This window comes from Pinus tabuliformis, chromosome J (genome assembly GCF_031772625.1).
Source record: "Pinus tabuliformis cultivar Carrire ecotype Pingquan chromosome J, CPIR1, whole genome shotgun sequence".
In the NCBI taxonomy this organism is placed as follows: domain Eukaryota; kingdom Viridiplantae; phylum Streptophyta; class Pinopsida; order Pinales; family Pinaceae; genus Pinus; species Pinus tabuliformis.
In genome coordinates this window covers 825082346-825110137 of record NC_142295.1, presented here as the reverse complement: position 1 = coordinate 825110137, position 27792 = coordinate 825082346, and the positions used below count along the sequence as shown (strand labels likewise).

The 27792-nt window shown below is 39.2% G+C and overlaps 1 protein-coding gene across 4 annotated transcripts in view; it reads right to left on the bottom strand.

Annotated features, from left to right (window-relative positions):
- Positions 1-27792, bottom strand: part of LOC149229251 (uncharacterized) — a 311772-nt gene that overhangs the window by 37422 nt on the left and 246558 nt on the right. For 2 of the 4 annotated variants that reach the window (XM_089378538.1, XM_089378542.1), the window contains one exon: positions 10730-10825. The exons of the other annotated variants lie outside the window; for them this stretch is intronic. In XM_089378538.1, the coding sequence (XP_089234664.1) occupies positions 10730-10825 (96 nt within the window). The remainder of the gene's footprint in view (positions 1-10729; positions 10826-27792) is intronic. 4 annotated transcript variants of the gene reach the window in all.

Sequence of the window (27792 nt, the reverse complement as noted above, 5' to 3'; positions counted from 1 at the left end):
GTCGAGATCTGTGGAAAGTTAGCAGTGATGGAAACATAGAGAAGTACAAAGCAAGGATTCTCATAGGTAGAGGGAGAGGACTAAGAGGAGACAATTGCTCCAATTGTCAGGTACACTTATATTAGAATGATTATTTGTGTTGCTTCCATTATGGGTTGGAAATTGATTCAGGCAAATGTGGAGACTATTTTACATAATGGAGTAATTGAGTAATAAGAAGTGTACATAGAGCTACCTCGGGGCTTTCACATACATGAGAGGGAATCTCATGTTTGCAGACTAAAGAAGGAGCTGCACAGACCTCAAGCATGGTACTCTTGAATGGATGGATATCTGATGAGTCTTGGTTGATCTTGTTATTATATGACTTGTTTCTCACGGGAGCAAAGGCACTCACGTGATAAAGGGAACAACAGTGGCAAGAGGATTTGATTCCATGATAAAGGGAGCAGTCAAGCTCTGCTTCAATGTTAGAGGAAGTTGACCTTTGAGTTCGAGATGAAGGGTCTTGGTCGGATACATCACTTCTTGGGACTAGAAGCGTGGCAAAATATGGGTGAGATCTTCGTTGGTCAAAGGAAGCATATTATTACAATCCTTCAGACATTTGGGATGATGGACAACTATTCCATGGCCACTCCCATGTTAACTAATCTGAAGAAGCTAAGTGGCAGAGGGAGCAGTCGGGATTGCCACAACAAGATCTGTTTTAGAGGGAGCACCCAATCAGGGTGATTCGAATGCAGCCATGGCAGAACATGTGTTGAGCTACCAACATGGTACAGTTGGATGTGAATTGAGAAATACAACTGCAAGGATATACACATTCAAATTCGGCATAGAGTATTGAAGACATGAAGAGCACTTTAGGATTATGATTTAGTTTGGATTCTACTTGGGCAGGAAGCAGACATGTGTCGCACTCAAGATTATAGAGGCCAAGTATATTGCAGCTAGTTTGTCGAGTTGTGAAGTAGTGTGGCTTTGGAAGCTACTCACATGATTATTTGTTCAAGTACAGGATATGACTGTGATGACAGGTCAAAGCACATTTAGTACCACTATATCTAAGACATGGTATAGAAGAGAGCAATGAGGCTCCAATGCATTTTCAACTGAACAAGATGCCAACATTCTCACAAAGCCTCTACCCTGGCGTGAATGTTGTATACTTTAGGGACAAGCTTCGTGTGGTTGAGAATGTTTTCCTTGGTTTAAGGGAGTTTTCAAGTTGTAGCATCAAGGGGCAGACATTCTCCCTAGGTCAGGATATTGATAGGTCATGGATATTGACTAGGCACCATGTAATGTGGCTAGGGAGAATGGCCCAAAGAGCATCAAGGCCCATAGTGCTCCCCCATATTGCCAAGAGGTACTTGGCTAGTGCGTAGAGTGAGTTCCTTTAGCATCAAACAAGTATGTTACCATTTAACTGGCATGCAGGAATAGTAATAGCCGAAGGTTTCATCATAGGTCATAGATATTGATCAAGTTCCAAGTGACAACTTGGATTATTGGAGACTTTGCTCCAAGTGAACACTTGTTAAGCATGATGTTGATGCAGGATGCTTTTCACATGGTTCAATAATACATGAGGTGGATGGATTCATCAACATAGCGAGCTCCTTCAACCCTTTCCTGGGATAGAGAAATTTTTTCAACAAGAGGTCATCTAAGAAATCAAATAGAATCTTAGTTTGACCAAGTTTGACCCAGGCTTGTTTGTTGGTTAGTTTGACTTTATTTTGACTGGAGATATGAGATTGTATCTCTTGTTGAATTTGATAGTCTCTAAGAAAAGGTTGTTGGATTTTTCCCTAGAAGAGGGTTTTCCCAGGGTAAAAATATCTCTTGTGTCTTTGTGCATCATTGTTCTATTGTGATCTCTATTGTCCTAATGCATTTTATGGTTGAATTTTTGAAGTGTAATTTCTTAATGATAATCTAGAAGTGCTAAGATAATATTCAATATCATTAGAACTAATTATTAGTTTCAGAAATTATGCTTGAATCTATTTCACTTCAAAAATCAACAAGTTTCTTTTACAAAAAGTCAACATATCTTGTATTGATAATGTGTGTTTCAATGATGAATCAAACATTTTTGTGAACAAAATAACTATTGCATAAAAATGGCGTTGACATGCATGTTTCCTTTGATGACTTCTATATGTATATGCAAAAATGCTAAGGCCCTACAAGTATCTCAAGTTAATGAAAGGAATTGTTGAACATTGTTCTTCAAGGTAGAGAAGAAAAGAAAGTTTGAGATGAAGAGGATAGTATTGTGGATGCATTTAAAGAATGAAAACATTGTCTTATTTTTAGAAAGAAACATTCACCAAGGACAATGTTATTCCAAGGGGTACAAGAATGTAGCACCTGTTTTTATCCCTTAGAATATAATACATTAAATCATGTATTATTCAAATGATGAAGTTATGTGATGGGAGTCAAGCCATGTGGGTTGAGTTAAATGACACTGTGTAAGTAATGTAAATGCATTATAAATATTCCTAGTGCGGAGTTCAGAGCCAAGGCCCAACTATTGAATGCAAATGAGTCCCGATAACAAAGCTAGGATTCAAATGTGGTTGTTATATTTTCTATGGTGTGCTTATGCATGAATAAAATAAATACATAATAATATAACATCCATCAAATAGACTGTTTTAGAAACAAGGGGGCAATCATATCAAAAAAAGGGAAGAGGAAAGGAGGTGCATGGTGATACGACTTGACACATTTCCTTTGAAGCACAACCTTCCTTGCCCATGCTACTTTACAAACATTTCCTATCAATCTTTGGCTGATTATGTGGCTCCTTCATGTTGATTTTTTCTAGGGAACAAGTTAGAATCAATGTTGTTAAAATCGCGATCGGGATTTAATTCAAATCATCGTTTGGCACGATAAAATCGCGATTTTATCGCGATTTTAACAACACTGGTTAGAATAGATTTTTTTTCATCATGATAGCTACGTCCAATGATCAATTAATATTAATTCCACAATAGCATTCATTCAATATCATTAAGAAGTTATACATAAGAAAAATATCAACCATTAAACATGAAAAAGCGGTAGAAAATAACCATGAAACCATGAGACAAGAGACAGAACTTAGGCTTGAGGCCAAGGCAAAACCCACAAGGGGAAAACCCAGAAACCCTTCCTTATGAGAGAGAGAGAGAGTTCGAAGTTCATCAATACATCATAAACAACATCAAGATAATAGCCAAACCAATACCTAAGAAAAAGATGAAATCTCAAACCCTCTTGAAATTTTGGCCCTCTTTTTCCCCTTTTGAAATTCGGTGGATCGGAAATAGACGAGACAAATTTGATGTGTACAAATGAGGGGGAGAGGTCTCCTTTATATAGAATTTTGAAGGAGGTCGAATGGGTGCCTTTTCAAGGCCTAGCCGACTTGAAATGATAAGAGGCTTGTTGACGCTCGGATTGTACAGGCACCGCGACAACCAGTGAGGGCAGGGGTTGTCACTCTGATCCCCGCCCACTCCGTTCTAGCTTTCTTCCAACAACAGGCTATGGGGGGTAGTCCCTATGGAAATGAGGTGGAGGAAAACAAGTTGGGAACCAACTTGTTTGAGAGACACAGTTGAGTGGCCTAGCTACTTGGTAAAATTTAGCAAGATTAAAAATTTGATTAGATTTAATGTTAAGACTAGTGCCTAATGGGGTCAAAACTTCTTGCTTATTAGAAATTATTGCCAAGTAACCAGATGGACAATTGCCACTAATATGATGAACTAACCTATATGAAGATGCAACTCCTAAGAACTAGCTGTGATGAAAGGAAGTTGGTTAGTTTTAGATTAAATGCCTAATCTAAGTTGAACCTTTCCCTTAACTGTTTTAACTTTTGAGAAACAATCTTCAGAGTAGGTTGTGAGATGGAAGCTAATGGGAAGCAGGAAGTGGCCTAATTAATGCTACCTTCCTCTGTGTTCCAATTATCCAGTGCCTTCGGTGCTACAAAAACTGTGGCTCTAACAACTGCAATGTCACTATGTTAACCACAAAAAAGGGTTGAATCCCTCAAGCTAGATGAGAGAGGGTTGTCCTAGGAGTCTATCAACCAAGCTTATGCTTGGAGGCAAGTTATTAAGTGCAAAGCTAAGACTAGAATGCGTATGCAATGATTATGAGTGAAGTTTCTTAATTAGAGATTATCTTAAGTTTCAACATGTTATGTGTGTTAGAAAATGTAACTATGTTCGGTCTTTAATAATATACTTGAGTCATTATGTGATGTACTTGTCAAAAGAATAAAGAAAAGAATTTTTATTATTGTAACCATGACTTATTAAAGCATGGGTTTCATGTTTGGGTCATCATTATATTAGTCAAACTATCAAAGTCCCCATTGTGGACTTCTAAGATTAATATTGAGTATATAGAGTCACTGTACATTCAGAGAGACCCTTCTTGGGATTTCAGATCATGTAAAAAGGTTTTGTATCAAGTCAAATATGAATTATGTACCCTCCACATCATGTCGGTCTAAGAGAGATCAAGTCGGCCTAAGGACCCTCATTCGACCCACAAGAAGCCTATATATACAAGGAGGTCGAAGTCATTTGTAGCATCAAATCTCAAGCAAGTTCGATATCTCAAGAAGAGTTGGAGAAGTGTGAAGTCTATTGTCGGGAGCTGCAAAGAAGTGCGAGTTTTGGGAAGTCTTTAGAGAAGAAGAAAACCGAATTTTTGGTGCCTCTCTCTCTCTCTGTTTCGTGGTCAAGGTTGGGAGATTGAAGTCTCCTAAGATTTTGCAGTTGTCAGAAGTTGCATGTTACGGGAAGTTGTTGCCTAGTCGAAGTTGCTGGAAGGGGTCGAAGATCTGGGAGGCTGACATGGTGTGGAGGGAAAGTTTGGTCTTGTTATAGGGTAAAGAGTCTCAAAGAATACTATTGAAAGGAAGAATTATCTTCACTGGACTTTTCCCTCTAGGGGGGTTTTGCCCTGGAATGTGCCTATATCTTGTGTCTCTTGTTTTGTGATCTTCATACACATATAATATGATAATTGCTTGATGAAAGATAACATAATAAAGAAGTAAAAGAAGCCAACACACTTACAAGTAATTATCAAGAAAGGAGAATCAAACCCTAATATAATATCTTTGATTTTCCAATATGGTATCGGAGATAAGGTCAAGAGAAGTCAAAGATCACTTTGTTGGCATGGATTCTCCCTCTATGGTGAACTACATAAGATTGGATTACAAGACTGTTGGAAGTTGGATCAAGAAGGTCATCTACTATTTGTTCAATAAGGTTAAGAGTCAAGGATTCTTGGTTGCCCTTACAGGTTCTCTTACTAATGATAATGCATGGATCATTGATAGTGGAGCATCGAGACACATGATAGGTGAAAGCAAGAAACTTCACACACTATCAAAGGAGCCATCCTCTCATGCAGTGGAATTGGGTGACAACAAAAGCTATGTTGTTAGAGGCCTGGGATCAACATCATTGAAGTTGGATAATGGATCGAAGCTGCATCTCAACAACATTCTCTATGTTCCAGGTTTGAAAAAGAATTTACTTTCTATTTATTGTTTAGAAGATAAAGGGGAAAGAATTTCTTTTGTTGATGGAAAAGTATTGGTTTGGGGAAAAGACTCTAGCATTGATAAAGCTAGGGTTATTGGAGTTCGTGAAGGAAGCCTTTACCCAGTTATCACACCATCTCCTTGAGCTTTGGTTCATATGGAAATAAGTCCCATTGAACTATGGCATCGGAGGTATGGTCATCTCCATTACCGAGTCATCCCTACTCTTAGTCAACTGGTTCATGGTATTCCTAATATGAAGTTAGATCATGAAGGTGTGTGCAAGGGATGCTCTTTGGGGAAGCATACTAGAAAGCCATTTCATAATAGTGAAACTAGGTCTAAAGAAATATTAGACCTCATCCATTCTAATGTGTGCGGGCCCATGTCTGAAAAATCACTTGGAGGTCATCTTTATTATGTAACATTCATTGATGATCATTCAAGGAAGATATGGCTCTACCTACTCAAAACTAAAGATGAAGTATTTGATAAGTTCAAGGAGTTCAAGACTGAAGTGGAAACCCTAACCGAAAGAAAGATAAAATCTTTGAGGTCTGACAATGGTGGGGAATACACTTCTAAAGAATTGATTGCATATTATAAGGATGCAAGTATTAAGAGGGAGCTCATTGTTCCCTACTATCCTATACAAAATAGATTGGTCAAAATGAAGAACAGGTCAATTGAAGAAGGCATTCGAACTATGCTCCTTGATCAATATCTATCGAAGTTCTTATGGGGTGAAGCAGCAATCACTATCATGTACATTCAAAATAGAAGTCCTCATAGGAGTCTTAATAATACTACACCCGGGGAAGTATTCACAGGGAAGAAGCCGAGTGTGGATCACCTCCGCATCTTTGGAAGTCCAACATATATCCATGTTTCGAAAGACAAGCGAAAGAAGTTGGACTCGACAAGTATCAAGGGAATATTCGTTGCTTATAGTCTTTCCTCAAAAGCATATAGAAATTACATAAAGGAAGGAAGACACATTGAAGTAAGCAGGGATGTCATATTTGATGAAAATAAAGCTTACAAGAAATCAAAGGATATTCTTATTGATTCTAATGATGAAGAAGTTTCCATATCTGAAGAAGAAGAAGTTCATCATGAGAACTCTACTACAAATGTTGAAGAAGAAGGACCAAGTGATCTTGTTCAATCGGTGGTTGTCCCAACCACAAGAAAGAGGAAAAATTGGTTGAAAGCTACATTGGAAGATGTTGAAGGACATGAAGCTGCAAAAGGGTCCTCCAGGGAAAGTAAGAAACCAAAGAGATGTTTTGGCTATGTTGCATATATGACAAAGTTAATTGAAGTTGAACCCTCTACATTCAAGGAAGCTGAGCATGAAGAGGTTTGGAAGAAAGTTATACAAGAAGAATATCAATCCATCATGAAGAATGGGGTTTGGGAAATCATTCCTCAACCTAGTGACAAATCAGTTGTCACATCGAAGTGGATCTATAAGATCAAACATGTTGTTGATGGAAATATAGACAAGTAGAAAGCAAGGTTTGTTGCAAGGGGTTTCTCTCAAAAGGAAGGTATTGACTATCAAAAAACCTTTGCACCTACAACAAGGTACACTACTATTAGATCATTGGTTTCATTGGCTACTACAATGGGTTGGAATATCCATCAAATGGATGTTAAGACCACATTTCTAAATGGGACCATTGATGAGGAAGTGTACATCGAACAACCTGAGGGATTTGAAGTGAATAGCAGGGACTCTCATGTTTGCAGACTCAAGAAGGCCCTATATGGTTTGAAGCAAGCATCGAGGGCATGGTATGCAAGAATGGATGCATATCTTCTTAGAATTGGGTTCGTGAAGAGTACTGTTGATCCAAATCTATACATCAAGGTCATGAATAATGAGCCCATCATTATTCTACTATATGTGGATGATCTATTCATCATAGGTGTAGAACAAAGAATTCAAGAATGCAAGAAGATGTTGGCAGTTGAATTTGAAATGAAGGATCTAGGACTGATGCACTACTACCTAGGTCTAGAAGTATGGTAGAGACTTGGGGAGATATATTTGAGGCAAGGAAAGTACATCATCAAGTTATTGCAAAAATTTGGGATGATGGATTCCAAGTCAATGACTACTCCTATAATCACCAACCTCAAGAAGTTGAGGAGATCCAACTCTAATCTCATGGAACCTACCTCATATCAACAGTTGGTGGGTTACCTGATGTATTTGGTAAATACTAGGCCAGATATATGTTTTGCAGTGAACATTCTTAGTCAGTTTCAGTTGGACCCTCGTCATGATCACTAGATAGCTGCCAAACATATATTGAGGTATCTTCGTGGCACTATACATCACTGCCTAAAGTATGATAGTAAGGAAGTCAAGCTAATTGGCTTCACAAACTCTAATTGGGGTGGCAATGAGACCGATGGAAGGAGCACTATTGGAGGATGCTTTAGTCTGGGAGCTGCTATGATCTCATGGATGAGCAGGAAGCAAGATCTCGTTGCATTGAGTAGTGCCGAGGCAAAATATGTGGTTGCATGTGAAGTAGGAAAAGAGGTTGTTTGGTTAAGGAAGCTTTTGACATATTTGTTCGAGAAGTCTCTTGGTCCTACTGTGATTAATTGTAAGAATCAAAGTTGTCTCAAGATGTCCGGAGATCCCGTGTTTCATTCAAGGACAAAACATATCAATAATAAGTTCCACTTTATTAGGAACTTGGTGTAGGATGGGATTGTGAAGTTAGAGTATGTCTCGACAGATGAACAGGTAGCAGACATACTGACAAAGGCTCTTCCTAATAAGAAGTTCGAATATCTAAGGAACTTGTTGGGTTTGGTAGATATTGGTGATTGTATTGATGATAAGGAAATGGAAGAGATTTGTTGAGGCTTTGCGAGTGAAGCATTTCTTAGGGAGACATCAGGCCGACACTCTGTGTTGATGTCTGGATCCCGAAGTTGAAAAGGTGGTGTTGGTTATTGAGCTCTATTTTGGATACACACCTGTATGTTTGGGTTGGTGGTTAGCAAGTAAACCTGATGGTACCTAGAGGGACTAAAAACTTGAGTCCACCTTAGTCCCACTTGGATAGATTGCCCTAGTCAAGAATCTAGTCCATGGCATTGCGGTGCCTAAAAGTTCTTCATGTTTTCATATAGTTTGAGATATTCCATTGTATATGTACATTATGAATACCTCCCTAGTTAAGAGGGAGTGTTAGAAAATGTAACAATGTTCGGTCTTCAAAAATGTACTTGAATCATTATGTGATGTACTTGTCAAAAGAATAAAGAAAATAATTTTTATTATTGTAACAATGACTTATTAAAGCATGAATTTCATGCTTGGGTCATCATTATATTAGTCAAAGTTCCCATTGTGGACTTCTAGGATTAGTATTGAGTTTATAGAGTCATTGTACATTCAAAGAGACCCTTCTTGGGCTTTCGGATCATGTAAAAAGGTTTTGTATCAAGTCAAACATGAATTATGTACCCTCCACATCATGTCGGCTTAAGAGAGATCAAGTCGGCCTAAGGACCCTCATTCGACCCACAAGAAGCCTATATATACAAGGAGGTCAAAGTCATTAGTATCATCAACTCTCAAGCAAGTTCAATATCTCAAGAAGAGCTAGAGAAGTGCGAACTCTGTTGCCGGGAGGTGGAAAGAAGTGCGAGTTTGGGAAAGTCTTTAGAGAAGAAGAAAATTGAATTTTTGGTGCCTCTCTATCTCTGTTTCGTGGTCTGGTTGGGAGATCGAAGTCTCCTAAGATTTTGTTGTTGCCGGAAGTTGCATGTTACCAGAAGCTACTTCCTAATCGATGTTGTTGGAAGGGGTCGAACATTTGGGAGGCTAACATGGTGTGGAGGGAAAGTTTAGTCCTGGTCTAGGGTAAAGAGTCTCAAAGAATACTATCGAATCTTGATTAGGTTTTCCCCTCAAGGGGGGTTTTGCCTTGGCATGTGCCTATATCTTGTGTCTCTTGTTTTGTAATCTTCATACACATATAATATGGTAATTGCTTGATGAAAGCTAAGATAATAAAGAAGTAAATGATGCCAACACACTCACAAGTAATTATCTAGAAAGAATAATCAAACCCTAATATAATATCTTTGATTTTCCAACAATGTGCAATATCACAATTAAGAAAGCGCTAATTAACTTAATGCCAAAAATAGACCAATCCACAAGATGATAATAATTGAAAGAAACTAGAGCACTTATCCACCAATGATTATCAACACAAGATGCAAATCAAAGTTACTCAAGAATATTCATATGTTGGTACCACAATACCAATTAGATCTTAGATACCCAAGTTAACTTTATTCATCAACAAGATTAGATTCAGATTTTCTAGTTTTTTTCAAGTAAAAATTAGGAAATTCTTATGACCAAGATAAGACAAGCAAATTTTAGATTTCCAACAACTCAGATCAGCGATAATACTTCAGAAATTTCAGTACTTATTAGTATTATGACAGCATTAAGAGAATCACCTTAGATCATGAAATTTACCAAGCACGTGAAACAGAAAATTTTCCAATGATTAGCAAATGTAAATTTATGATTTTAGCCACTTTAGGATGTAGTATTAAGAAAGTTTTCAAATCTGATTTACTTATTATAGCAGTAAGAAAGATGTAAGTAGGGATATACCAATGCTACAATAAATACCCAAACATGCCCAGAACTTAAAATTTGTTTATCAAGCTGAAAATTTTGATTTTTAGGGTCTAAAAAGTATGATACTAAATAAATATCAGATCTGAAAATCTTGTCACAGCAGCAAGTAAACCACAAAACCAGTGAATTATTAGTGCTTGAACAAATGCCAAAAAATGCCCAGAACTTGGAAAAATTTGTCAAAACTGAAAATTTGAAATTTTGAGTCTTTTAGGTGAATTATTCAGAAAAACTTCAAATCTGATTCAGATATTTATGCTGAAAATTCCAACAAGCAAATTTCTAGATCTAGACTAGATAACAATGCCCAAGTGGCCAAATTTTGAGAAAATCAAATTTTGCAATTTTTAAATTATTTTGACCAACTTAGATGTGTTTTAGAGCACTTATATCATTGTTATTAAATAAAATTTACAGCAGTAGCAAAATAGTGAAAAGCTACGGTTTAGAGAGCAAACCCTAAGCCCAAGGCCTTCAAAATCCCTTGGTCCAAATTTACTGAAACTTTGGGATGAAGTTGCCAACTGAAAAACAGATTTTTTGAGGCCAAAAACCTGCAAAACCACCAAATATTCAGTCCAGAAAAATCAGAGATGGATTTAGGGCAAGCTAGGGCTAGACAAAGGCCAAAGAGGACCAACGCTAGCCTAGGAAGGCTAGCGTTAAGGGCTAAGGGGGCTAGGAGGCCAAAGAAAGGTCAAAGGATAAAGGAGGAAGTCAAGAAAAGCTAACGCAAGAGGGAGAGAGGCCCTAAAGGCTGGACAGATAGGATTAGAGGGCCAAAATGGGTTTTCGTGGGCACCACAACGGCCACAAACTAGGGAAGGAGGGTCGCAGAGGGACGCCGATGCCTCTAGACCTCACGGCTAGGCCTAGAAAGGCCTTAGAACTCTGGCGCAGGGGCTAAAAGAGAAGGTCGAGGCCCTAAAAGGCATACGCTAGCCCTTTGGAGGCCCTAAAGGATGATGCAGAGGCTGAAAATGCTAACACAGGCCAAGAGAAGGAACACGCTAGCCCTAAAAGGGCTGGATCCGAACTCGGAAGGCCTGAAAAATGAAAACCTTGCTTCAGAAAAATAAATAAATAAATAAATAAAAATTCTCTTCTAGATCTAAATTTTGCTAAAAATTTTCCAATGGTTGTCCCTACAAAAATTTCTATAGACTAGATCCCTCAAGGGCCTAGATCTAGCTTTATTCCAGCTACTTCTCTTGATTTCACTTGCAAAAAATGGAGATAAAATACCCAAACTCCAAATATATATAAAATCTCAAAACCTCAATTAACAAAAATAATTTACAAATGTACAAGGGTTTTGCAAAATAATTTTTTGAGAAAAAAAATTATGGATATTTTCTTTGATAAATGGCTGAAATATACTTTAGAAACCCGATGCACACTATAGCCTTAGCGAAGATTAAATCCACCACATATATATTCAGGATCCAATCAAAGTTGATTCCTGCCTAAAGCTTGTGAACATGGAGACCAAGGATTGAAGTACCTACAAATACTATGTATTTATCTCAAGAAAATCCATTAATCATATGGCATATCAAATCACCTAAGATTAGTCCAAAACTATCAATAGAATGATTTTATCTCCATCTAATGAAAAACAGATCTTATCATTACCAGCATAACATAAGAAAGCTCGTAGTCAATACATAACACAAATCAACAAACATGGAACACCTTGAATTGCACCCCAAAGTCTTTATTATGATAGAAATAAAAGTTTCCAGCAGGACAATAGTGTTATATCAATGCTTCAACAACAATTTCTTAGCCAGAAATAAGATGGCTAGAGACTCAAATGACTCTCTAATTTATAGATAAAACCTCAAAGTGGAAAATAATGTCTAGCTTGCTTGATCCTTGTCAAAATAATCTCAGTCGTCGAAAAATACTTGATCATCTTTTAATCTTAGCGATCGAATTTTTATTTTTGAGAGATTTTCGAATTTCTCATTTAATTCCATTTTTATTAGCTCAAAATTAATTATTTTGAGTTGATTTCCTAAAAAAATTGACTTTGACTTAACCACTAAGGTCCAAGGGTCTAATGGTTTTTGAAATATCCAATATTCCTTTGGTGGAGGAGCTCCAAAAATTAACTCTTTTGACACCCACGAATTTTCCACTTGGAGAATTTAATTTTCCTAAGACATTTTAATTTGAATCCCATTAATTAATTAATTTTCTAGCTTAGAATTTAATTATTTTTTCCAGAAAAATTAATTAATTGACACTTGAGGGGATTTAATGTTTTTTCCACCCTCTAATATTTTAACCATGGTGTCTAAGTATGAGGGACCATGCATTAAAATATTTTTTACATAATATTTATAATTTCAACCCTCAAAGGGGAAATACCCATTTGGCTTAGACCCTCAAATTACATACCCAATTTGCAGCACAATATGATCTAGTAAACCAAGTGATTTGTAATAAAATAATTTAGCCAACTAGCTTAAATTATTCCTTTATTACACCGGAATTGCTCCTAAGAGGTGGGAAACGCATTCCAATGGTTCCCGTGCTCCCAGGAGCTTTGTAATTGTATGGTAATGTTACCTTTTCAAGCGAGAGCTGCAATGGGAGCTTGGGAAAGTTCTGGGAGCTTTGAAGACTGTTTTTTTGGAGTTCTGATGTTCCTTGGGGTTGGAGAATACAAATCCTGTAGAGAAATATGTTGAACTGCCCACAAAACATGAGTCTATGTTGAAACCTTCACAGGAAGAAAGGCCAAAGAATTCCTTAAAATCAATATCCTTAATTGAAAAACTGGAGCAATCTCTCGACGGGTTAAGGAAGTGTGTGGCACCTCGACATAAGGGCGATATCTGGGATGTCATGTTGATGAGTATTTATTTTGTTGTTTATGTATATATATCACAGAAGATTGTGTGTGCATATTGTATGTGGCAGTCAATGTTTAAACATTAGAGTTGCTTTGCTTTTTCTCTTAAGAATAACTAGAGAAACATATGTAAAATTGTTCCTTTGTATTTTTAAGTCAGATTGTTTCAAAGATTGGTCATGTGTCAGAGAATTGATAATGAACTTGACATTTTATATATATGAAAGGGAGAGACTCAGGGAGAGAAACACCTAGAGAATATATCTATATATAAGAGAAATTATATATTTGAATATTTTGAATATTTGAGTATTTTGATTCAATATTAATATTTATTACTATATAAATTATATAATTAAAAAAATATTTTTTATTTTTTTATTATATATTATTACCACTCCCAATTAGCCTTTTTTTGTAAATTTTGGGGAAACCTCTAGCCATTCCCAACACCCGTATCCAAGTTCCCAACATTCCCACGTTCTAGAAACTCATGCAACATAGAATTATTCCCAAATCACTTTTACATAAGACTTGACTAAAATGCTAGTACTCACCTAAGACTTTGACGAAGAATTCCACTCTAGCTTTCGGGTGAAGCTGGAGGGAAAAAATCTGCCGACAATCTATATTTAAAAACATAGATGAGTCAGTGAGACGAAAAACCTCCTAGGATGAAATTATCACCAAAATAATAGGCTTACCTTTTGAAAAGTGTAACTAAGTTCGGTCTTCATAATGACATATAATTATGATTTAATGTAATGAGATGTAAATAAGAAAAATGAAATTATTATATTGACTTGCTTCATGGGTTTCGTGAGCAAGGATTTTGTTTTTGAGTTAAGACTCCCATTGAGAGTCTTCAAGGTTTATTTGTCATCTAGTCATAAAATAAGAGTCATTGTCATGTAATGGAGTCATGTTACACTTTGTAAAAGGTCATCTTGTCTATGTAAAAGTATCCTCCAAAAACTTGTCACCTAAGCTCTTCAAGTCAGCTTACAAACGATGAAGAAGCTACTAGATAACGTCGACCTAACTCCAACTGTCAAGTCGGCCTAAAGGTTAAGTGAAGAAGTGTATAAATAGCCCAACTCTGCCTCATTTGGAGACACACAATTCGGACAAGCAATTCGATCTAATCTCATCAAGAAAAGTGCGAAGAGAAGGTAGAAGAAAGGTATGAAGAGAGGTCTAAAAGGAGTACGACAAAGGAGTAGCAAAAGTGAAGTGCGAAGATTCTTCTGGGAACAACGAAATTTCCTCTGGGTAGTGCGAAGTTAGGGTAGTAAAGTTTCTTCTAGGGAAGCAAGAAAGGATTCTTCTGGGAAGGTCGAAGTAAGAACAGATTCTTCTGGGAAGGTCGAAGTAAAGACCTAGAGATCGAGATTCTCTAGGGAAATTGTGAAGGAGTGAAAGAGATAGAGGTCGAGTTTCTCTAGAAGAAGCCAAGAAAGAGCAGTTCTAGATCAAGAAGAAAGGCGAAGGAAGGAAGAGGCAGAGCATCAAGGTTGGTGTCAAGGTTCTTGAGAGGATACTAGAGTCAAGGGTCTGTGTCATGGTCTTGGTACTTATCAATTGAAGATCTAGAGGAAGAGTTTTGATCGGGTTTTCCTCTCAAGAAGTCAGAGGTTTTGGCATTGGTTGGAGAAGCCTACATACTGTGTCACTTGTCTTTTGATTATGCATTTTGGTAATTGTCCTAATGAAAGAACACATTAATAAGCTAACAAAGAAAAGACTATAAGATAAAGAAGTAAAAGTGCATCATAAGAAATTATCAAGCAGAGAAATTGTTAACTTTGAATGCCCTAGATTTCTCAAGAGTCAACATGGTATCTGTTATCACCCCAAGAAACTCTCCTAGGTTGTACCTCAGAGATGCTCGGGAACAATACAAACTCAACAAAAAATGTTAGAAATGGGTGGATGAATGGAATGAATGATGCATATTCAAGCCAGATAACCACTTCTACTATGCTTAACCCCAGACATGGGTGAACACCCCCAGACTACAAGGCTTTAGACCACCAATTACTCACAGTTTGAGGATTAAGTGAACATGGAGAAAACTGACCACACTAGCAGATGCACAAGACCATGTGATGGCCGGTTGCAACCAACAAAGAGGTCTGCAAATCTATTTCCTAATGCACAGACAGGATGACAGCTCTCTGGCACTAAGTAAACAAAAACCTGCATAGCACATTCAATGATACATACTAGATTCTAACATAGAGGTGGGATGACAACCCCTCTAATGCTAAACATCAAGAGCACATGAAAAACACATAGTAGGCACAGCCTAGAACAGAGTAGAAATGGAAGGTGAGCAATTAACAGCAAAAGAAGCTTGTATTAGCTGAAAATGAAGACCAGACGCTGCAAGTATCACAGTAGTTACAGTCTCCAGAAGTTGAACCTTACATCAAAAAACAACCATCAACCCTGATTACATCTGTGTTCTGGGTATATATAGAGTTTTATTACAAATATATTCCATTGTTCTATGCATGGAGGGGTCATAATGGACCACCAACCACCTTAACTTTCTGATGGAGTCTCTGCTACAATCTGCCTGCTTTAATGAATGAATTGATATTTCTGTTGCTCGGCCGTCCTTCCTGAACAAGTGGAGTGTAATATGAAACAAGCTCCATAACTGATAAATGCCTTTATCTGCTTGAGCTCTGTACTTTTCTTCCTCGGCCATGTTGTCTCTTGAATGAGGTAGTTGAAGATTAATTGCAAAAGGTACCGAGAATTGGTTATGCTTGTCCTTCTCCCTCTCGGGTACATAGAACAGTCAAGGACGCAAAGACTGCATGGCGAAAGCATGAGCAGGCCGGGGATTATACATCAGCCGTTGGATCGAGTGAATGGGCGACAGAGATCTATCGGCGAGCGGCGTCGGGAGGAAACGGGTAGAGGCAATCGTGAGCCGTCGGATCACAGGCGGGCAGATCCGACGGCTACCGGGCGGAGGAGATTCATTGACATTAACGAGCGGGGAACGGTACGATGGCGGTAAGCGGTATTCCCCGCACCGCTTACGGGAGAGGGCGGAATTCGTACAATAGGGGAGCGATGCAATGAGCGCACGATGCGTGGCAGATGTGACGGGCGGGAAACCGCTTTCCCCGCGAGTTAACACGCGGGCGGTTCACAGGGTAAGGAGGAGCGAGTACCGTCCGATCGCTTTGGTAAATGATCGGACTGCGGAAACAGGTGAGCAAGTTACGCGGTAAGGGACGAGCGATCACCATTGGATCTGACAGTGGATGCGATCGACAGTGGAGGAAATAAATGTGCGGGTGGTTCTTTGAATGCGGCAGGGACCGTTAGATCACGCGATGGGTGCGATCAACGGCTGCAACTAAACAGCGGCTATGGCGATGAAGGCGCAGGATCACATGGTTACAGTGATATGAGGGTTCGGGCTTAAGAGCGAGGGCCCTCTACTATGGGTTTTTTTTTTAAACTGAGAAGCAGGAGAAATAGAGATCATGGGAGGTCAAGAGGAATAGAATAGGAGAGGAGAATAGCCATTATAGGTCTTTCCCTGAGCACGACCGAGGATCTAGCTTGCCTTTAGCTTCTAAGGATCAATGTATATAGCAGAGCTAACACTAGCTCCTTCTGGGGATGAAATCCTCCCTGTGAGGTCTCAAGAACTGCAAACCAATGCCTTGATGCAAAACAAGGTTAAAAACATTGCCTAGTATCCATTGGTCATGGGGTCAAATTAAGTCTACACTAAAACCTGTAAAAAGAATGCTTACAATCATTAAGGCCTGAGAACTTAAATCAACATAAATCTTCAAAAACTGGCCATCTGATGGGCCATCAAAATTGTTTTTCCTCCTCTCAGCCGGTTCATCACAGATCAGCAAAATTGAGTTGATTTGATCCTCTACCTCAAAGAGTTTAGGGCATTTGACCTTATCTGGTAGATATGGATCAAATTTCATCCCCTTTCTGTATGCTCTCCTCCTTGGATGTTCTTCAAGGAGCTTCTGTACACCTGCTGAATAGCCACGGTTGCTACGTACTTGTCTGTATCGTCTGTGGCCTACACAATTAATATAAAAGGTGTACCAATGTGTTCATGTCTGGAGGACACAAAGACAATACCTGCTCCTGCATCTTTTTTAGAACAGTCCACATCCAAGGAGGAGTCCCAAAACTATGCACCCTCTTCCTCTGTCATCTGGCAAGCTGCTCTTTTAATCTGTGTGGAGGCTACCTAAGCAGGTTTCAGAATATCAAGGCTGAGCTGATCAGTATCACCCTTGAGAATGGAGCTATTACCAGCCTCAGTGCCTAGTGGGCAACTGTGAGGGATTCTCTTTTGAGCAGACAGAGAAACATAGAATGATGGGGAACTTTCTTCTCCCTTATTGATCACTGGACTAGGGATGATAGCAAGCTGGCTAATTTGCAGATCTGCATAGTCATGGGAAGATGGGCTGGCTTCAAGCTCAGGGTCTTCGAGGATATTAGGACTTGCTGCTGGCTGCTTCTGCTAATCAGCCTGTTGTTCTGCAGGTACAACAAACTGGTGAGCAGTGCCTATAGATATTGACCTCTCATAGGCAGCTCTGGTTAGGAAAGGGGCACTGCCCTTATCTTCCAAACCATGGACCTCCTCCTCTTCTTCATATTGCTCTTCCTCCATGACTATACTCTGAAAAAGGGGTTTCACCCTTTTGTCTTCATTTGCATCTTTTTTTCTCTGCAAAATCTGCAACTGCTCCTGTGCTCCTCTATATGGCTTTGGCTTTGGAAGAGTAAAGGAACAAGGAGCTCCTGCTTCCTCAGAATACTACTCAGCCTCTAATCTGGAAACTTCAGAGGTTAATAACTCTATCATCCTGGCTAATTCATCGATCTTAAGATCAGAGGATGATGAAGACTCACCTCCCTGTCTTCTTCTTTCAGTGTCACCTTCAAGTCTTTCTGCAGCAATGATGTTTGCTTCTACTTCAAAGGCTGCATTTTGCATGTCAGCCAAAGAAGCACATCTTCTTTCTCTTAACAGCAGGTAGAACTGAGAATCAAAGGCATTGGCATAAGTAATCATAGCAGAAGTAGGGGTAGGCTTTATTTGACATGGTATACTGTTGTACATATGGTTGAATCTCTTGTTGAAATCAGACAGTAGCTCACCATTCTCCCTCTGCAAGTTCCTAAATTCAGTATGATAATAGAGCAGATCCTTCTTATCCCCCCAGTACTTTAGGAACACATCATCTAGGGCCTCAATGTTTGCAATAGTCCTAGCGGGTAATTCTTTGTACCATTTCCTAGCCTCCCCATCTAGGCTTTGGACAAAAACCCTCATCCACACATCCTCTTCATTGATATCCAGGTTATCAGCATAGCTATAAAAGGACTCAAGGTGCTCTTCAGCTGTTACTCCTTCTGTACCAATAAACTTAGGCATATATTCTTGATAATCTCCTGCAGGCATGGCATTCAAAGGGATAGGCAAGACCAAGGGTCCATACCTAGCAGCAACGATTCTTTCTATCTTTGTAAGAGCTTGCTGACCTGCCATGACTGGGGTATATGAAAGGATACTGGCAGATTGAGTGCTATGGATCAATGAAAAGGATGACAGAGATAGAAGAATATGATGGACAGCATGGATGCTTTTTTGGACTGAGATCCGAAAGGGAAATGAATGAACAAGGAGCTTAATGAATCTCTGAAGGAAGTTTCACTAGCAGAGATACATGGGATTTCTAAGGCTTACCTGATCCTGATGCTCCTTTCTGCAATATTTTCTTCTGCTTAACGATCTTTTTAGGGTCAGGCACTAGTTCAGCTGGTGATTTCTGAAGATTTCTCCGAGCATGCCTCACAAACTAAGCCAGAACTTTAATGTGGAGTCGCCAAGAGTTCGTCTTCCTCTAGTGGAGTCGCCAAATAGATGATTACAACCAGAAATGTGCCCAGACCTTGTCTATCATCAAAATCTGGCACTGTGTCGTTCTCCCAGGAAAGCTGAGCTTCAATCTCCTCTCCCCGGCAACGGTGCCAATTAAATGTTATCACCCCAAGAAACTCTCCTAGGTTGTATCTCAGAGATGCTCGAGAACATTACAAACTCAACAAAAAATGTTGGAAATGGGTGGGATGAATGGAAGGAATGACACATATTCAAGCCAGATAACCACTTTTACCATGCTTAACCCCAGACATGGGTGAACACCCCCAGACTATAAGGCTTTAAACCACCAATTACTCGCAGTTTGAGGATTAAGTGAACATGGAGAAAACTGACCACACCAGCAGATGCACAAATGTGATGGTCGGCTGCAACCAGTAAAGAGGTCTGCAGATCTATTTCCTAATGCACAGACAGAATGACAGCTCTCTGGCACTAAGTAAACAGAAACCTGCATAGCACATTCAATGATACATACTAGATTCTAACACAGAGGTGGGATGACAACCCATCTAATGCTAAACATCAAGAGCACATGAAAAACACATAGCAGGCACAGCCTAGAACATAGTAGAAATGGAAAGTGAGCAATTAACAGCAAAAGAAGCTTGTATTAGTTGAAAATGAAGACCAGACGCTGCAGGTATCACAATAGTTACAGTCTCCAGAAGTTGAACCTTCCATCAAAAAACAACCATCAACCCTGATTACATCTGTGTTCTGGGTATATATAGAGTTTTATTACAAAGATATTCTATTGTTCTATGCGTGGATGGGTCATAATGGACCACCAACCACCTTAACTTTTTGATGGAGTCTCTGCTACGATCTGCCTGCTTTAATGAATGAATTGATCTTTCTGTTGCTCAGTCGTCCTTCCTGAACAAGTGGAGTGTAATATGAAACAAGCTCCATAACTGATAAATGCCTTTATCTGCTTGAGCTCTGTACTTTTCTTCCTCGGCCATGCTGTCTCTTGAATGAGGTAGTTGAATATTAACTGCAAAAGGTACCAGGAACTGGTTATGCTCGTCCTTCTCCCTCTCGGGTACACAGAACAATCAAGGGTGCGAAGACCGCATGGCGGAAGCATGAGCAGACCGGGGAATATACATCAGTTGTTGGATCGAGTGAATGGGCGGCGGAGATCTATCGGCGGGAGGCGTCGGGAGGAAACGGGCGGAGACAATCGTGAGCCGTCGGATCACGAGCAGGCAAATCCGACGGCTATTGGGCGGAGGAGATGCGCTGACGTTAACGAGCGAGGAACGATACGATGGCGGTAAGCGGTATTCCCCGCACCGCTTACAGGAGAGGGCAGAATTCGTACAACGGGGGAGCGATGCAATGAGCGCACGACGCGTGACAAATGTGACGAGCAGGAAACCGCTTTCCCGGTTTGCGGGGTCAGGAGGAGCGACTACCGTCCTATCGCTTTGGTGAATGATCGGACGGCGGAAACAGGTGGGCAAGTTACGCGGTAAGGGACGAGCGATCACCATTGGATCTGACAGTGGATGCGATCAACGATGGAGGAAATAAACGTCTGGGTGGTTCTTTGAATGCGGCAGGGACCGTTAGATCACGCGATGGGTGCGATCAACAGCTGCAACTAAACGGCGGCTATGGCAATGAAGGCACAAGATCACATGGTTACAGTGATATGAGGGTTCGGGCTTAAGAGTGAGGACCCTCTACTATGGGTTTTTTTTTTTTAAACCGAGAAGCAGGAGAAATAGAGATCATGGGAGGTCAAGAGGAATAAAACAGGAGAGGAGAACAGCCATTATAGGTCTTTCCCTGAGCACGACCGAGGATCTAGCTTGCCTTCAACTTCTGAGGATCAATGTATATAGCAGAGCTAACAGTATCAGAGCTTAGGTTTTGAAGGAAAGAAAGGGTAGTCAAAGAAAGTTGACACACAAGAATCGATCTTCAAAGAAAGCATCAAAGCAAGTCGAAGGCTATCAACAAGTTCAAGATCTACATCAAAGAAACCGTAGATCGAAGGAAGCAGGAAGAAAATCCAAAACCCTAGAAGCACTTCAAATATCATCACATCATGAAAGGATCATGAATCAAGCTCTCTCTCATCAATCACTCAAGAAGAAGGTCCTCTATCAACATCAAGATAAAAGAGGAAGCAAGCAGCAATCCGACAAGTCTATGACTATATCTGATAATATCAAAATGTCTTTTTGCAAGGAAAGCAATAAATTGGTTGGGGTTGTAAATTTTCTTGCATGGAAGAAAAGGATTAAACTAAATCTTATTGAGAATGAGGTCATGGATCACATTAAGGGATCAATAACCCAGCCTCCAAAAGAAGACACTCAAGCTCTTGCTAGATACATAAAGGGAGAAGTGAGAGCCCAAAGGATTCTTATAGAATCTATAAAAGACTCTCTAATCCCATATGTATCAGGATTAGAAACTTCAAAAGCTATATATGACACAATGGTAGAGTTCTTTTCCGTAAGTACTACAGGAGAAGTAATCTCCTAAAGGCAAGAACTCTACAAACTAAATATATCCAAGGAAGATGGAATATCCTCATACTTCATGAGGATATCAGAAATTCGAGATCAACTACAACAACTAGGAGAAGTTATGTCTAATAGAGAGATTACCATAGTGGTACTAAATGCACTACCAGAAGAATGGGGTAACTTCACTTCAAGTTTATATGGGAAGAAAGAGACTACTCCATTTCAAGATCTATGGTCACTTTGTAAGATCGAAGAAACCAAACTGAAGGGAAAGATTGATGTCAGACCAAGTGAGCAGAATCAAGCATATGCTACAATGGAAAGAAGGAAAGGAAAATTTGAAAAGTTTGGTCCTTCAAAGAAGATGAAGAACATGGATAAGATAATATGCTATGGATGTCATGAACTTGGACACTATAGAAGAGATTGTCCTAACTATGGCAAGGACAAGAGGAATAGAGAAGAAGCACACATTACCGAGGAAGTGAAAGAACCTGAGTCAAAGAAGCCTAAGAATGAAGAAATAAAAGATCTCTACTATGACTGAGATGATCTTCTTCTCGAGAAGGTACTTTCCACTTGTAAATTATGGATAGGGTGCAGGTTAAATAAGATAGGATGCATCAGGTTAGAAAATAGTATAGAAGCATTAGAAGTAAGAGCTCGAGACATGGGAAGCAAAAAGTATGTCTGGTACAGATCCTACTGATTTCAAAGGATAGGAAGCTCTTAGGAAACCTCTTTAATACTTATAGAAGCAGAGGTCATCATCGACTGAGATCATCATAGAAGAAAACATCTGTCGGGTAAGGATATGAAACATCCTCGAGTTTCTCTGATAGAATTCTCATCAAAGGATTCACTGATGTAGAAAGGAAGCAAAAGGTTTTCATCAAGAATTCCAACTCGTGGGATTCAAGGAATGATGGTATGATGACATGACAGGAAAGCAGGGCTGAAGAATAAAGTCCTTTCGAATGAAGAAGTTTGGATGACCGACAGAAAGATGAGGTATGTATGCTGACATAGGATATTATAAAAGTCATGTCATATGGTTGCAGATAATATGGATCACTATCTCCATCTTGGGAAACATGATCAAAAGAAGAAAGGATCTCCTCCTCCGAAAGATTGCAGCAAAGCATAAGTCACACTAGATGAAATCAACATACTATGTTCTCACATGAATCATGAGGAAGCTAACTACAATCAAGGAACTATGATTGGAAGCTCCTGGGAATGAAGTGTGTGAGAAGAGATAGGAAGAGATCATGATAATATGCAACGAAGGTAAAAGGCATTCAACATCTGAAGTCCAAGAAGATTTGACTAGAAGATCTCCCGAAAGGATGTGAAGACTCTAATGGAAGTCGGAAAAAGATAGAGACCCTTGACAAAGGATATCAATGGGAGATATGTCAATCTGCATACAGGATGCTGATACTTACAAAAGGATGTCATGGTGAAAGATCATCACAAAGGTAATTCTGATTTAAAATGATTGATTAAACTAACATTTGGTTGGACTTATGTAGGACTGTCGAAGGAAAAGATCTGTAAATGATTTCCAAGCAGATCATATGGAAGGATGTAATGTCCTTCCGAAATATGACATGAAAGTAGAATAACATGAAGCAAATCCAGATGGAGAATCTAATGAATCACTTTCTGATGAGTTGAGGACATGACTAACTCATGAATAAAAGTGATGTATGATCTATGCCCTATATATAGAAGTTCCCAAAGGATGAAGACTCCTTAGCAAAGAAGAAATTCATGACATCAAAGGAAGGAGCTCTTCATGCAGCTGGTTGTTTTAGGATCTCCACATGAAGAGTTGCGATAGGTCCCTAGTTAAGAGGGAGCCTAAGAAGAAGTTTCTTACTTGGAAGAAACTTGGAAATTCCTAAGTTGGAAGCTTAGGTACATTCCTCTGTGATAGGAATGAGTACATTCCTTTAATGGAATAAAACCTCCTGGTATAAAAAGGAGTGATAGACATGTTGTTTTGATCTTCACTTGGGAAGACAGAATGGAGGATCTGATGCTCTTAGGGGATGAGATACGACATCCCATGAAAGAGTAATCGTGGAGGATCAATATTTTTTTAGGACTGGAGAGTCCAAGAAAAGAATAGTCCTTATGGAGCATATCCTGAGTGAACCCGGGTGGGGTATGTTCCTAGAGAGACAATGATGAGTATGTCTATAAATCCTTGGTCTCGCCAACATTGTGCTCTGATCTTGTGGAGAGAGCTATTAGTCAACGCATTTCCATAAATAACAATGTTGGTTGGTATGATGCTATACAAATGAGTCACAAATCCGAATTCTTCTTATGAGAGATTCTTCAGAGTGAGAAGGTCCAAGTACCATTATGAATACCTCCCTAGTTAAGAGGGAGTGTTGAAAAGTGTAACTAGGTTCAGTCTTCATAATGACATGTAATTATGATTTTATGTAATGAAATGTAAATAAGAAAAATGAAATTATTATATTGACTTGCTTCATGGGTTTCATGAGCAAGGATTTTGCTTTTGAGTCAAGACACCCATTGAGAGTCTTTAGCGTTTATTTGTCATCTAGTCATAAAATGTAAGAGTCATTGTCATGTAATGAAGTCGTGTTACACTTTGAAAAAGGTTATCTTGTCTATGTAAAAGTATCCTCCAACAACTTGTCACCTAACCTCTTCAAGTTAGCCTACAAACGATGAAGAAGATGCTAGATAAAGTCGGCCTAACTCTAGCTGTCAATTCGGCCTAAAGGTCAAGTAAAGAAGTGTATAAATAGCCCAACCCGGCCTCATTTGGAGACACACAATTCAGACAAGCAATTTGATCTAATCTCATCTAGAAAAGTGCGAAGAGAAGGCAAAAGAAAGGTACGAAGTGAGGTCTAAAAGGAGTGCGAAAAACAAGCAGCAAAAGTGAAGTGCGAAGATTCTTCTGGGAGACTTTCTTCTGGGAACAAGGAAATTTCTTTTGGGCAGTGTGAAGTTAGGGCAACGAAATTTCTTCTGGGCAGTGCAAGGTTAGGGCAGTAAAGTTTCTTTTGGGGCAGCAAGAAAGGATTCTTTTGGGAAGGTCGAAGTAAGAAAGGATTCTTCTGGGAAGGTCGAAGTAAAGACCTAGAGATCAAGAGATTCCCTAGGTAAATTGTGAAGAAGCAGTGAAAGAGATAGAGACTGAATTTCTCTAGAAGAAGCCAAGAAAGAGCAGCTCTAGATCAAGAAGAAAGGCGAGGAAGGAGGAGGTAGAGCATCAAGTTTGGTGACAAGGTTCTTGAGAGGATACTAAAGTCAAGGGTTTGTGTCATGGTCTTGGTACTTATCAATTGAAGATCTAGAAGAAGAATTTTGATTGGGTTTTCCTCTCAAGAGGTGAGAGGTTTTGGCCCTGGCTGGAGAAGCCTACATACTGTGTCACTTGTCTTTGATTATGCATTTTGGTAATTGTCTTGATGAAAGAACACATTAATAAGCTAACAAAGAAAAGACTATAAGATAAAGAAGTAAAAGTGCATCACAAGCAATTATCAAGTAGAGAAATTGTTAACTTTGAATGCCCTAGATTTCTCAACATTACCTAGGTTGTTACATACATTCATGGTCTTACTAGCATCATTTACATTAAAAATTCGTAGAATGGGTTTACAATAACATAGTGCTAACAGTTGATGATCTCGATCCTTTGGAGAAAAATATGGTACATCTACCTCCTCGGAACTTTGACAAAATGAGTGTAACAAGGCCGACTCGAACAAATTTGGGAGGCAAAATACAAAATTCAAATTTCATATTTCTCCATGATGAAAATACCGACCATAGCTACCATATTTTCCACCACTCCCTTTTAGCTAAGGAGGTACTTTTCATTCTCTCTCTCAAGATCAATCTCCCTGACCAATCCAAAGGTCTCTTGACCCAAAACCTAAGGAATAGATCATCAATACAAGTCTCTCTCTTTATCAATCTTCCCGACCAATCCATAAGTCTCCTGACCCATAGACTAACGAAGAGATCATCAATCTCATTATAAGGAAAGATACATAGCATCCAACACATCCCAAAAGCCATAACCTCATGGCATCCAAGTCAATACCCCACTAACTATTGGGATCAATCAATGAGGCCAAACCAATCATATCCATAGGGTACATCTCCCTGACCATAAACAAGGTCTCTCAATTGTATATGATTGATATACAATTAACTGACCAATGATTTCACAATGCTATCACTTTGAAAATGCACCAGACTTAAACAAATCAGATCAAATTCCCTTTACCATGAAATCAGTCCCAAAACTTTAATGAGAAGCATGCAAAAAAACAAGTTATTTAAGCCCTTAGTTAATGTGTGTTACTTCTTAGAGTTATTAATCTTATTTCGAGGTGCTTTTAGGCTTCTTTAGGGTGATTAACACTTGATTATGCCACTATTAGATTAGTCTTCAGAACTGGTTATTTATGAGAGTCAACCAAAAAAAGGAAAGGAGAGAGGATCAAACCCTTTAGGCCTAGTGGCCTAGCTTCAATGGCAAATTTGTCTTGTTGAAACACCAAAAAAGTGATGTTTGAGCTCTCTAACACCTGCAACCACCAATGATTAGACTGAAAACCAAAGGAATGCTCTCAAAACCCCACAACTACAGCAAATCTAGGCCTACGACTAGGATATTTGAGCAAATATGGCAAGTGCAAGCCCAAAAACTTGACATGTAGCCTTCCAACTTGGAGATTGGCCTTAGAAAAGTCCTGCAACTCAAATATATTAGTGTGAAAAGCAAGAATGATGATGTATCAGGCCACTTAGAGCATTCGGCTAGGGCTTTTAGGCCCTCTAGTGCTTGCAGCCAGGCCTAGAAGTGGTTTTGAGGCTAACAACTAGGCTTCAAAGGCCTCGGATGATGAAACGAATGAACTTTAAGCCCTTGAAACCCTTCTTCAATGGATGACGAGCTTTCAAAACTAAAATTCACAATTTAATGACAAAAATACAGTGAGAAACCACTACACACCCTTACCAAAAATCACTTTAGGTCTGCAAAACAAGGTATTAGCCCTCAAAATCAATTGCAAAGATGAGATAAGACCTAATTAGGCCTGTGGATAAGGATTTTAGGCCAAAATAGGGTTGCGGCTAACCTCCAATGACCACTTAGGGGTTGTGATTGGGCCTCAAAGGCCCTTAGACCCCTGCGGCTAGGCCAAATAAGCCACAAAATGTTGAAAGGAAGCCCAAAAATTGACTGACTCTAAGGAAACACCTACAAAACCACTTTAGATGTTAAACACTTCAGAAACCCCAGATTTTGCAACAAAAAAACACTCTTAAGGGTAGCAGCTCCCTCTTAGAGGCTAGGCGTCGACTTTTTGGCACTTGGGTCTTGTAGACCAGGCCTTAAAAGGCCTAGATAAGCCTCTTCCAACTGAACACTCTCCTTGCTTGGGAAAAACGACCTCTCAAGTGAATTTGGGCCCAAATCCTAGCCGTCCAGAATAGGTGAGGATTTCAAACCTTTCACTTCAGATTTGTCTTTGAATCCTTGAGCTAATGGCACCTAGAAGTCCAATAAATAGAACTGGGCCACAAGATCTAGACAATTCTAATAAGAACCCCCAAATATTATTTACAAGATGAGAAAAATAATATACAAGGGTTAGAAATAATTTACAAATTATTTACACTATCCACAATTAAAATCAAGCTCTAGTTAGCAGATAATTTTTCCTTTTAAGCACAAGTATTTTTTGAAAACAAGTGATAGAAATAATTTCTATTTTGATGTACCAACCCAAACCCTCAACAATAAATCATTAGATAAGCTCGAAGTCCAAACAAGATGTGATCACCTCAAAGTCCATGAACTTTGGCTTTGCCCAAGGATTGAATCACTTGAAGATCTCTACACACTTGAAAGATAGATTATCAGCTCCAAAGGGGTTTGATTCACACTAATACACTAGAGATCTAGAGATACCTATGATTACCCCACCCAAAGTCCTCGTATAAGTTGCATTGTAAATATTTTGCAACATTTCAAATAATAAAAAGAAAGGGGATTGAGTCAAAGGACATGGATTCCAGAGCTGGGGAGGAGGTTGCTTGCTTGGGACATTACGGTTTCTTGTGCAAAGGAGAAACCTGAAATGCAGGACAGCCATTCAAGGTTGGTTGAGGCAAGAATTGATGAGAAGCTCTTAGAATTAA